General features: G+C 47.5%; 1 protein-coding gene across 1 annotated transcript in view; it reads right to left on the bottom strand.

Annotated features, from left to right (window-relative positions):
• plekhg2 (pleckstrin homology domain containing, family G (with RhoGef domain) member 2) overlaps positions 1 to 11,179 on the bottom strand; it is a gene marked incomplete at both ends in the record, with an annotated part of 42,121 nt that extends 30,942 nt beyond the window's left edge. Inside the window, one exon of the mRNA XM_079271524.1 lies at positions 11,131 to 11,179. Within this exon, the coding sequence (XP_079127650.1) occupies positions 11,131 to 11,179 (49 nt within the window). The remainder of the gene's footprint in view (positions 1 to 11,130) is intronic.
• Positions 11,180 to 12,662: the final 1,483 nt, after the last annotated feature.

The raw sequence follows: 12,662 nt of genomic DNA, 5'->3' as shown, positions 1-12,662 counted from the left end.
CTGATCCAACGTCCCACAAGACAAAGGATTCTCAAAACTCTACTGACCAACGATTATTAACAATAATCTTCAACATCAAGCCGTCATATCTTTGAGTTTTCAAGGACCCTTTCATGCTTTTTCTGATCATCTTTGTTAATAACTACAGCTTGTTTACACTCACTGAACAAAGATGTGTGACTGTGTTCTGTGCAGTTGGTGAGTGAGGATGATGAAGACGTCATTATGATGGTTGTTGTTGTATTCATGTGGTTCTGAACACTACGATGGACGTTTACTTCCTGTGTTTGATACGGATGTTGGTTCACGTGCTCTGTGCCGATCAAAGGAATAAATGAAACCATCATTTCATAAGGCGTTGAGAATCATGTGGTTAAATGTTGAATGCAGATTGTTTTGCAGCTCACTGAGAGAACACTTCACAACCAGCTGCTGCTAACAGCACGAAGCTACGAGAGACAACAGCAGCACAACCGCAAGTCTGAAGACCGAGCCAAGAACCGCCATCACGCCCTCACACACGGCAGAAGATCCCGAAGACGGAATATTGAACTCATTCAACAAACACATTCAGCCAACTCTCCTCTTCCCGTTTCCTTTCATTCCTTTCATTACCAACCAAACGAGTCATTAAACGCAGCCATGAGTCAGCACGCTTCTACTTCCTGTTCCTTCAGCGTGTGTTTAACACCAGCGGAAGAGATTCTAACGTTTAGTTCTCTGATATAAAGCAGGTCAGTGAACGCCCCTCTGGATCTAAAAACAAGACACAAACAGAGGTCTCCAGGGTGACCCCCCCCCCACCCCCCCGTCCTCCCAGAGACTCATTTGAAACTTATTTCCGATGCGACTAAAGCAAATGAAATCCACAACGACATACATTTGGGAACGTAGTTTTTTAGGACGATCAAAATATGAAAGTATGAAAGAAAAAAAGTATGAAAGCCGATGCGAGAGGAAAGTATCCAGAGTAAGAGACGAGAGAACAAGAACAACAGTCTGAAGAAGCCCGTCAGTCACCTGATGGATCCACACGTCTTCAATGGAACTCTTTGTGCTGCAGCTCCAGATGAAAGCAGATGGTTGTTACCTTGTTTCCTGCTCTGCTGTTCCTCACTTTAACACACATGAGAGAGAGAGAGTGTGTGTGTGTGTGTGTTGGCATCCAGACACCTGTTCAACTGTTTCTACTCTCACAGCTCAAAGAGATCGATGCAGCAGCCAATCAAACGTAACCATCACCAACGAGGACGCATCCCGCCAGAGAGAGAGCGTCTCTGGGGTTAGAACTGCCGAGGAAACAGGAAGTGTGTGTGCAGCAGAGCACCAGATCACCAACGGACACAACTCTTCTGTTTCTGTCAGATTACAGTAACCGAGTGTGAAACGAGCAGCTTCAGCACAGATCATGTGACCTGTACGTCAGCTCTGATGCCTTTATTCAACACGGAAACCTCCCAAGGACGAGAGAGGAGGGAGGAGAGGAGAGGAGGAGAGAGGAGAGAGGAGAGAGGAGAGGAAGGAGGAGAGAGGAGGGAGGAGAGGAGAGGAGAGAGGAGAGAGGAAGGAGGAGAGAGGAGGGAGGAGAGAGGAGAGAGGAGGGAGGAGAGAGGAGGGAGGAGAGAGGAGGGAGGAGAGAGGAGGGAGGAGAGTGGAGAGGAGAGGAGAGGAGAGAGGAGGGAGGAGAGGAGAGGAGGGAGGAGAGGAGAGGAGAGGAGAGGAGAGGGAGGAGAGAGGAGGGAGGAGAGAGGAGGGAGGAGGGAGGAGAGAGGAGGGAGGAGAGGAGAGGAGAGAGGAGGGAGGAGAGGAGGGAGGAGAGAGGAGGGAGGAGAGGAGAGGAGAGAGGAGGGAGGAGAGGAGGGAGGAGAGGAGAGAGGAGAGAGGAGGGAGGAGAGAGGAGGGAGGAGGGAGGAGGGAGGAGAGAGGAGAGAGGAGAGAGGAGAGAGGAAGGAGGAGAGTGGACAGGAGAGGAGAGGAGAGAGGAAGGAGGAGAGAGGAGGGAGGAGAGGAGAGAGGAGGGAGGAGAGAGGAGAGGAGAGAGGAGGGAGGAGAGAGGAGAGAGGAGAGGAGAGAGGAGAGAGGAGAGAGGAAGGAGGAGAGAGGAGGGAGGAGAGGAGAGGAGAGAGGAGGAGAGAGGAGGGAGGAGAGAGGAGGGAGGAGAGAGGAGGGAGGAGAGAGGAGAGAGGACAGGAGAGGAGAGGAGAGAGGAAGGAGGAGAGAGGAGGGAGGAGAGGAGAGAGGAGGGAGGAGAGAGGAGAGGAGAGAGGAGAGAGGAGAGAGGAAGGAGGAGAGAGGAGGGAGGAGAGGAGAGGAGAGAGGAAGGAGGAGAGAGGAGGGAGGAGAGGAGAGAGGAGAGAGGAAGGAGGAGAGAGGAGGGAGGAGAGGAGAGGAGAGAGGAGGGAGAGAGGAGGGAGGAGAGAGAGAGGAGGGAGGATTACAGACCATAAGAAGACTTTTGATTGACAGTTTCCACTTCTGATGAAGGACATTGCCTCATATTTAAAATAATAATGATGTCATTACATATCTTCCCCTTCGTTAGGACTTGGTGATTCCTTGTAATCAGCTGTCCAGCTGAGATGAAGTATTTAAAGTTCATCAGCGCTGAACGGTGAAGAGTAAAGAAAAGGAAGAACGAACCACCAATGATACCTTTACACATTGACATACATGATCTGCTTTAAAATGCCACATGCATTATTATCTTCACATCATGCTATCACACACACACACACACACGCTGAAACTAATCAAACTGATCAGTTCCATTCCGACACATCTACACAGAGTGACGATAGACATACTATCAGTTTGCAGGTTGTGAGTGTGTGTGTGTGTGTGTGTGTGCGTGTGTGTCTGTCAGTCACACTCAGACTGAAACAAAACAGTTTGACTTCCTGTTGTTGAACTTCTATCTCTCTGAGGACCATGTGACTCTCAGAAGGTGTTTGAGGAGAACATGTTGATGCTTCGAAGGTTCAGACCTGCTCTTAAAGGCAACAGTCAGAATCAGGTTCCGGTTTGGGTTCTGGGGGTTAGAGGTCGGGGTAATGCAGGACTGCATTGATGGTCCTCACAAGCATTGTACAAATCTGTATATGTGTGCGTGTGTGTTTGAAAGCTGGAAGTGTGTGCAGATGACTTCAAATACAGGATGTGGTTTGGTGCATTTTGTTCCATCCCTCTCTTTCTCTTTCTCTCTCACACTCACACCCACACACACTCACACACACACACACACACACACACTCACACACACACACACACACACACACACTCACACACACACACACACTCACACACACACACACACACTCACACACACACACTCACACACACACACACACACACACTCACACTCACACACACTCACACACACACACACACACACACAATCACACACACACACACACACACTCACACACACACACACACACACACACACACACACACACTCACCCACACACACACTACTTCATTGTCTTCTACTTCATTATCTTCTACTTCATTGTCTTCTACTTCATTATCTTCTACTTCATTGTCTTCTACTTCATTATCTTCTACTTCATTATCTTCTACTTCATTATCTTCTACTTCATTGTCTTCTACTTCATTGTCTTCTACTTCATTATCTTCTACTTCATTGTCTTCTACTTCATTGTCTTCTACTTCATTATCTTCTACTTCATTGTCTTCTACTTCATTATCTTCTACTTCATTATCTTCTACTTCATTATCTTCTACTTCATTATCTTCTACTTCATTATCTTCTACTTCATTGTCTTCTACTTCATTGTCTTCTACTTCATTGTCTTCTACTTCATTGTCTTCTACTTCATTATCTTCTACTTCATTGTCTTCTACTTCTAAACTTTAATTATTTTTACAATGCAATTTTACATTTCAGCTGAGAATGCCAGTTTTAAGGTGGAATTCCCTTTAAATACACGCTGCAGACTGTTCCAGCGTGTGTGTGTGTGATTACAGTCATAAGACAGCAGCTCCTCGCTGTCATGTGTTCGACAGCTTCTCAGAAAAAATAACAGATCACAGCCTGTTGGAGCGAATTTACAACAAACTGACGCTTCAAGCTACTGCGAAAAGTGAGAAACTGAGATTTGTTTGTCGTATTTATTCCTTTTCACTAGCTTAGGCCCCCACCTCGGCCGGAGCGAGCCTTCGTCGGTTGTTTGGAGTGTTGAGGAATGGTTGGTGGAGATTTGGCCTGGTGCGGTTTGGGAGAGGCTTAGCTGCGGATCCACTGCGGCTCCCGGGCCTTGCAGAACCCCCAAAATAAGCCTGTGCGCTGGTCGGCAAGATCCAGTGAGGATTTGTGGGTCTAAAGACGGCGCTGGATATGACCGAACCGATGTTGGACGGGTGTCTGCGGGAGCGCTGAACTTCTGGAATAGGAAACGATAAACCATGGCGTTGCGGTGGCCCAGACGTGAGCTGCATCGAGGACGCGCCCTGGCGGACGGGTGTCGCAGCGTCATTTGATGATTGGGTAACCGACTGCTGGTTGTCACGAGTTTAAGGAATGGACTTGCTGGCCCATCCGCGGCCCCACGTGATGGCTGTGGCTACCATTGGTCCGATTTCATAGCATGAGGGGAAACGACTTGGCATCTGCTTGCAAGATCCGAGGCTGGTCTACGGAAATGTCGTCCGTTGTGGAAACCCCCCAAAAGACGGCAGAGGGAGCGGCATCGTTGTTGGCCAATTGTGTGGGTCCATCGCTGGAAGTGGGCGGGGTCACTGGCATCCCGGTGCCCCGGCGAGTTGTTGTGGTTGCTGGAAGTAGGTGGCCGGGGGGCGCTGGCGTCCTGCGTTCCGTTGTTGCGGTTCGTTGTTGCTTGCTGCGTTCGGTGGTTGCGTTGTTGCGGTTAGAGAGGGGGACAGCTTAGAGAGGGGGACAGAGGCAAGAAGACCTGGCAACCCGGTGCCAGGAATCTGCATGGAAAAAGCAGGATAGGGGAGGGAGATGGAGGAAAGAAGACCTGGCAACCCGGTGCCTAGGTACGGCAGAAGAAAGGTGGTGTAAGAGAACAGTGTAGGGACAGCTTAGCGGGGGGATGGCTTAGAGAGGGGGACAGAGGCAAGAAGACCTGGCATCCCGGTGCCCGGTGTCCCGGCTATGGCAAGTTGCTGGAAATAGGAGGTGGTAGCACTGGCATCCCGGTGCCAGATGTCCCGGTTATGGTCACTTGCTGTGTTTTCTGAAAGTAGGCGGCGGGGGGCACTGGCGTCCTGCGTTCCGTTGTTGCTTTGTGTCCCGTTGCCTGCTGCGTTATGTTGTTGCGATGCGTTGCGTGGCTGCGTCATTCCGTTGCTGCATTCCGTTGTTGCCGTTGTTGCTTGCTGTCTTTTTCTCTGTGAAGGGACAGTTTAGAGGGGGGGGGGCGGCTTAGAAAGGGGGACAGAGGAAAGAAGACCTGACAACCCGGTGCTGACAGCTTAGAAAGGGGGACAGAGGAAACAAGACCTGGCATCCCGGTGCCGGCAGCTTAGAGGGGGGGGGCAGCTTAGAAAGGGGGACAGAGGAAAGAAGACCTGACAACCCGGTGCTGACAGCTTAGAAAGGGGGACAGAGGCAAGAAGACCTGGCAACCCGGTGCCAGGAATCTGCATAGAGGGAAGAGTATGCGTAGTAGGAAAAGCAGGATGGGGGAGGGGGACAGAGGAGAGGGAACCTGGCAACCCGGTGCCAGGAATCTTAGAGGCGGGGATAGCTTAGAAAGGGGGTCAGAGGGAAGAATACCTGGCAACCCAGTGCCGGCAGCTTAGAGGGGGGGGCAGCTTAGAAAGGGGGACAGGGGAAGAAGACCTGGCAACCCGGTGCCTAGGTATGGGCAGAAGACAGGTGGTGTAAGAGAACAGTGAAGGGACAGCTTAGAGGGGGGTACAGCTTAGAAAGGGGGACAGAGGAAAGAAGACCTGGCAACCCGGAACTTTGTGGGTTGGGGGGCAGAGCCTCGGGGTGCGTGGTGGCGTCACGGTCGTTGGCTTCACGCAGGAGTGTTTGCATGTAGCTACGTTTTATTTATTTATTTTTCCCCTAACGTGACTTTGGGAAAGTTGTGAGGAGTTGGCACGGTTTGCTTTGTTGCGTCGATGCTCTTAGCAGGCGGACTGTGGTCGAGTTGGAGATCAGCTGGTGCGTCTTCGGTCAGCTGGTGCGTCTTCGATGGGGGACCTGGCTCACTATCCATCCTCACTAACACCGAGGGTACGGAGGTGCTTCAGCCTAACTAGTGACCGTGTTAACTGGTGACCTTCAGCCGAATGCGTCCGTAGTAACTTACGCAAATAGAACTCCTTCATGTTCTGTTGGTGTTTCCTACAGCTGACGTCACGACGAGCAAACACGACGCATTCTCAGGTTCCACCAGAGCTTCAAGTGTTAAAGCTGCATTCTCTCTAGTGTCCACCAGGGGGCGACTCCTCTGGTTGTATAGAAGTCTATAGAAAATGACTCTAATTCTCTCTTGATTTATTACCTCAGTAAACATTGTAAACATGAGTTTATGTCTCAATCTCTAGTTTCAAGTCTTCTTCAATACAGCATGATGTTCATTTAGTACATTATGGTCCATTTAGAGTCACACAGACCATAAAGCAGGGGATGCTTTAGGGCGGGGCTACACGCTGATTGACAGGTCTCTACGTCACTCCTTGAATTTAACTTCAGATTAGGTGGAACTGAACCAAATCAACCTAAATTAAACACAGAAATAAAACCTGGTAGAGAAAAGCTTTGTGTTTCCTTCGTTCAGCGTGTGTGTGTGTGTGTCTGTGTGTGTGTGTGTGTGTGTTCAGACTGCAGCACAGATAACAGTGACATGTTGACAGAGACAGAGACAGGAAGTGAGTCCTCTCACATCGTCGTTTACGGTACAAAAGGACTGATGTGACGGCCCTGCCCATCTGACCTTTGACCCCTTCACAGCACAGTGCCAAACTCCTCTCTCCTCTTCCCTCCTCCTCCTCCTCTTCCTCCTCCTCATCTTCCTCCTCCCTCTCTCCTCTTCCCTCCTCCTCCTCCTCTTCCTCCTCATCTTCCTCCTCTCCTCCTCCTCCTCCCTCTCTCCTCTTCCCTCCTCTCCTCCTCCTCCTCTTCCTCCTCATCTTCCTCCTCTCCTCCTCCTCCTCCCTCTCTCCTCTTCCCTCTCTCTTCCCTCCTCCTCCTCCTCTTCCTCCTCCCTCTCTCCTCCTCCTCCTCCTCCTCCTCCTCCTCCTCCTCCTCCTCCTCTCGGTCTCTATTCTATCGTTCATCTCTCCGTGCTTCTGCAGCCTTATCTTGGGCGTTCTCTGCATTTTCTGCTTCGTTATTTTCTATGGTTATAATCAACAGATCGGCAGTGGCCTTTTATTGTGTGTGTGTGTGTGTGTGTGTCACAGTAGAAACATTGTTCAGCGTTACACTTTATCACCACAAACCATACAACTTCCTGCCAACAGAGTGTATTGGTGTGTGTGTGTGTGTGTGTGTGAATGCTAACTATGGAAGCCAATATAACAGTCGAGCAACTAAACAGCATGGTGGCTGTGTGTAATTACACACCATTACTCAGCCTCTGTGTGTGCGTGTGTGTGTGTGTGTGTGTGTGTACGTGCGTGTGGGTGTGTGTGCGTGTGGGTGTGTGTGTGTACGTGCGTGTGTGTCCATTCTGCTCGGCCACTCTCTGGTTTGGTGACAGGAAGTCACAGCTCAGAGAGAAAGTTGGTTCAAATGACTTCCAGCTTTGTGGGATAAATGCAGTATTTCCTTAACTTTTAAATGCTGCACTATTAATCATATCAGTATGTCTTTATCAGTGGCGGGCCGTGCATGTTACACCTGCGCCTTCAGTGCTGTTCTACTACAGTTGAACCACCTCCGAATAACCTCATGATGAGCCACAGCTCACAGCATTCATATTAAACCGTTCGGTACGAGGCTTACGAACCAAACAATACGTTTGAATAATACTCGTGCATTTGGAAAATGCAGAAGCTTAGATTGTGGGAAATATAATGTTTTCGGTGGACTGAGTCCGTTGAGGAGACTACTGACTGTGACCTCTGAACCCGGAACTAAAACCAGCTGAGGCTACGCTGAACTAGCTTAACGGGAAAACAACCGCGGCAAACCCCGCGATGACGGGATGCTTCGTCATTAACGGACAAGTCAGAATCAATGACATAACACAATGACAAGAACCAGTCACATATATTTATATGACAACAAAGCAACAAATCAATCCAGCATCACTGAAGAGCACGAGCCATTCAACTATTATTCACATCAGAGGGAACAATATTCACCAGATCATCAAAACAACACCATAGAAGATCTAACAGTAGTAACGCTACTGCAGATGTAAAAACACAAAAGCACTTCACTTACCAAAGCTGCTGTTCACTTCAACACAAAGTCCATCCTCCTTTCTTCATGAACAAAGAGTTTAATGATGCGTTGTTCAGAACATCGGTTCAGTTCAGTTCCAGCCAGAGGTCCTCCTGCGAACATGTTCGGTGAGTTGTAAATCCACTCAAGTCTCCCCAAAAGTTTCATTCTTTGCCATAAAATGTGCAACGCTTCTCCACCGCTGTCAGCCAGAAATGCCGTTCGTACAAATCCTTTTCCATGCTGGCTGTGGGGTTGACCGACCCTTTGATACGATGTCCAGTTTTTCTGGTGTTGAGAAATCTGTTTCTCCTCCTTCAGCCGTTGAGTGTTAAAAAACAAAGCTTGGTAAAAAAACAACACGCTGCACTGGAAGCAGAGCAACTGAGGCACACAGTAGCTGTGCAATGAGAAAATAAGATAATGGGAAAAATAATTACAGTACAAGTAGTGTATTTGTGAAAAGTTATAAAATTATAAAATTATAAAATAGCTATAACTTTGTGATTCTGTTTGACGGCCCACCAATGCTCTTTATAGTACTATGACATACACGTAAGTTCCTATCGATAATAAGGGTTTAAAACTGCAAATAATTCCCCTCTACATCAACAATGAACAACTCTGGTGGGACTCAAACCCACAACCTTTGAATACCTTCTCCTGGGTTACTCTACTAGAAGTCCAACACGCTATCCATTGCGCCACAGAGCCTGCAGCCTCCCCTGAGGACAAGCTGTCGTTTGCGTTGGTATGTTAGGACGTGTTAAATATGGAGCCTCAGAGCAGCAGAGTGCTGAGTGAAACATGACTCTGTGGAGCTGAAGGACTCCTGAACCTCATACTGACTTTACAGTGTGAGACTCTGACGTAGGATGTAAGTTATTTCAGGCCCTAATGTTTCTTTTTCCCCGGCTGTTATTCGTTCATGCCAGCTCAAAATATTTGAGGCATTAAACATTACATACCTCTGTCCTGTTCACCAGCGAGGTCGTTATCTACTTCCTGTCACCGTCATCTAAGTTATCACTGCTTCCTATAGGCGTCACCTATGTACAGTTGTCATTACCTACATCCCGTAGTCCTCACCTACGCCTTGTTGCCTACGTCCTGTCATCTACACCTACGACCCGTAGTTATCACCTACGCTATCACCTACATCCCGTTGTTGTCACCTAAGTCTTGTTGTCATCACCTACGTCCTGTTGTAGTTACCTACATCCTATAGTCGTCCTGTCTTCATCAAGTATCTCCTGTGGTTGTCACCTCCATCGGGTAGTCGTCACCTAGGTCCTCACCTCCGTCCTGTCTACAATGGTGATCGGTCATTAGGAACACATTCAGAGATGGTGATCGGTCATTAGGAACACATTCATAGATGGTGATCGGTCATTAGGAACACATTCATAGATGGTGATCGGTCATCAGGAACACATTCAGAGATGGTGATCGGTCATTAGGAATACATTCATAGATGGTGATCGGTCATTAGGAACACATTCAGAGATGGTGATCGGTCATTAGGAACACATTCAGAGATGGTGATCGGTCATTAGGAACACATTCATAGATGGTGATCGGTCATTAGGAACACATTCAGAGATGGTGATCGGTCATTAGGAACACATTCAGAGATGGTGATCGGTCATTAGGAACACATTCATAGATGGTGATCGGTTATTAGGAACACATTCAGAGATGGTGATCGGTCATTAGGAACACATTCAGAGATGGTGATCGTCATTAGGAACACATTCAGAGATGGTGATCGGTCATTAGGAACACATTCAGAGATGGTGATCGGTCATTAGGAACACATTCAGAGATGGTGATCGTCATTAGGAACACATTCAGAGATGGTGATCGTCATTAGGAACACATTCAGAGATGGTGATCGGTCATTAGGAACACATTCATAGATGGTGATCGGTCATTAGGAACACATTCAGAGATGGTGATCGGTCATTAGGAACACATTCAGAGATGGTGATCGTCATTAGGAACACATTCAGAGATGGTGATCGGTCATTAGGAACACATTCAGAGATGGTGATCGGTCATTAGGAACACATTCAGAGATGGTGATCGTCATTAGGAACACATTCAGAGATGGTGATCGTCATTAGGAACACATTCAGAGATGGTGATCGGTCATTAGGAACACATTCATAGATGGTGATCGGTCATTAGGAACACATTCAGAGATGGTGATCGTCATTAGGAACACATTCAGAGATGGTGATCGGTCATTAGGAACACATTCAGAGATGGTGATCGGTCATTAGGAACACATTCAGAGATGGTGATCGTCATTAGGAACACATTCAGAGATGGTGATCGTCATTAGGAACACATTCAGAGATGGTGATCGGTCATTAGGAACACATTCATAGATGGTGATCGGTCATTAGGAACACATTCAGAGATGGTGATCGTCATTAGGAACACATTCAGAGATGGTGATCGTCATTAGGAACACATTCAGAGATGGTGATCGGTCATTAGGAACACATTCAGACATAGTGATCGGTCATTAGGAACACATTCAGAGATGGTGATCGGTCATTAGGAACACATTCATAGTTCGTTCCCTTTTCTTTCTGGCTGCTGAACACGGTGAGTCCAGAAAGTCCCATTAACAGAGGAACACTGTTGACTCTCTTCGTGGCAGAGGAGCTGAAATCTGCCCTTTTAAGTTTCCACAAGAAACCCACCAAACACAACCAAGCTCCGCCCCTTACCTGTGTTGCTAGGCGGTCTCTGGCTGCCACGCCGTGACCCCTCAGGCATGTTGCGATGATGTCACAGGAAGTAGAAACCTGGAGAGAAGAAAACTCCGGTTTTACTTCAACACTGACTCTCTTCTGTGTGCAGCTTTTCTCTCTCTCTGAGGACTTTCTTCTTCTACAACATAAAAGCGCAGCAGAGGGCACAAAGAGACTCACAAAGAAGAAGAAACCTTTGCACACGTCTTTCTTGAACGGCAGAGAAGAAGAGGAGGTCCGTTCAAAAGAATTCTCTCTTTTTTTTTTATGTGAGGACATATGTAATGTTTGGCTGAAGGACAAGAATGTGGTCCTGCTGTGTGTGTGTGTGTGTGTGTGTCCACTGCAGGATAACACCCTCCTACAAAGTCATTGATACAGTAACACAGATTGACCCAATTAGTCCGTCGTACGTAAGCGAGTGTTTCTGCAGCTGTCTGCTGAACGACTGAGAGATGTGGGTCAGATGCGGGGGAGGGGGGGTGACGGGGTTAAGGGGGGGGGGGGGTTTCAGGCGGATCAGTCACACAAGCCAGATTCAGAGCAGGTCTGCAGGTTGCAGGTTGAAATCCCTTTGTGAAAACACCTGTAGATTGTTCTTTACTTGCTCACTGGAGGAAACTAAAAGTGTAAATCAGTATGTACTACAATGAGTAGATTTACTCATGTTTTCAATTAACGTTAAACATATTTATTCCATAATAGACCCATAAAAAGTATCTTTTCATAACAGTTGCTGCCAAACTTAATTCCACCAACTTAAACATGTTTTTAAAAAACAACTAAGCCTGCTCTGACAACCTTGATGGGAATTCAGAGTTTGTGGGTTCCAGTCCCACTAGAGTCATTATTTGTAAATTGTCAGAAGTGTTTGTGACTTTACAGTAGAGAACGGACTGAATTATCTCAAACCGGCCAGGTTGGTCTCATCCTGCATTAGTTTCTATACCTACGAAAAATAATGCGCTGTAGTTTGTTTCTGTAGTTATTTTTCCTGAACCTAACTAAGAAGTTTTGTTGCCTTTTTTTAAAGACTGAACCGCTTCCTTTCTGCAGCAGTAAAACAAACTCTGATGCAGACAAAAAGGGATTCAACTTAATTACATTAAGTACATTGAAAGTGGGGAAAGAAAAGGAGAGCGTTGCACAGCGTGAACGTACCTCTACAGAGCAAAGAATGAAATGTGGCTTTGAAAAAGAAAAAGAGTCTAAATTACAGAAATAACAAAACAAAGTCAACTTCAATCAATCGCATTGACTCAAAGAAAGAGAGCGTGTGGTGATCAGGTCCAATGCTGTGGTTACATTGAGGTTACACACAGACTCGCAGGTCTTCACCATCCATCAGAGCTTAAAGACTATGCTAAGAGTGTGTGTGTGTGTGTGTGTGTGTGTGTGTGTGTGTGTGTGTGTGTGTGTGTGTGTGTGTGTGTGCGTGTTATGTGGCCAACCTCATCACAACCTACCCAGGTGTATCTGCTTCAGAAACACCTCATCACACAAACACA

Source organism: Melanostigma gelatinosum, assembly GCF_949748355.1.
Source record: "Melanostigma gelatinosum genome assembly, chromosome: 7".
Classification (NCBI taxonomy): domain Eukaryota; kingdom Metazoa; phylum Chordata; class Actinopteri; order Perciformes; family Zoarcidae; genus Melanostigma; species Melanostigma gelatinosum.
This window is presented reverse-complemented; position numbering and strand designations above follow the sequence as displayed.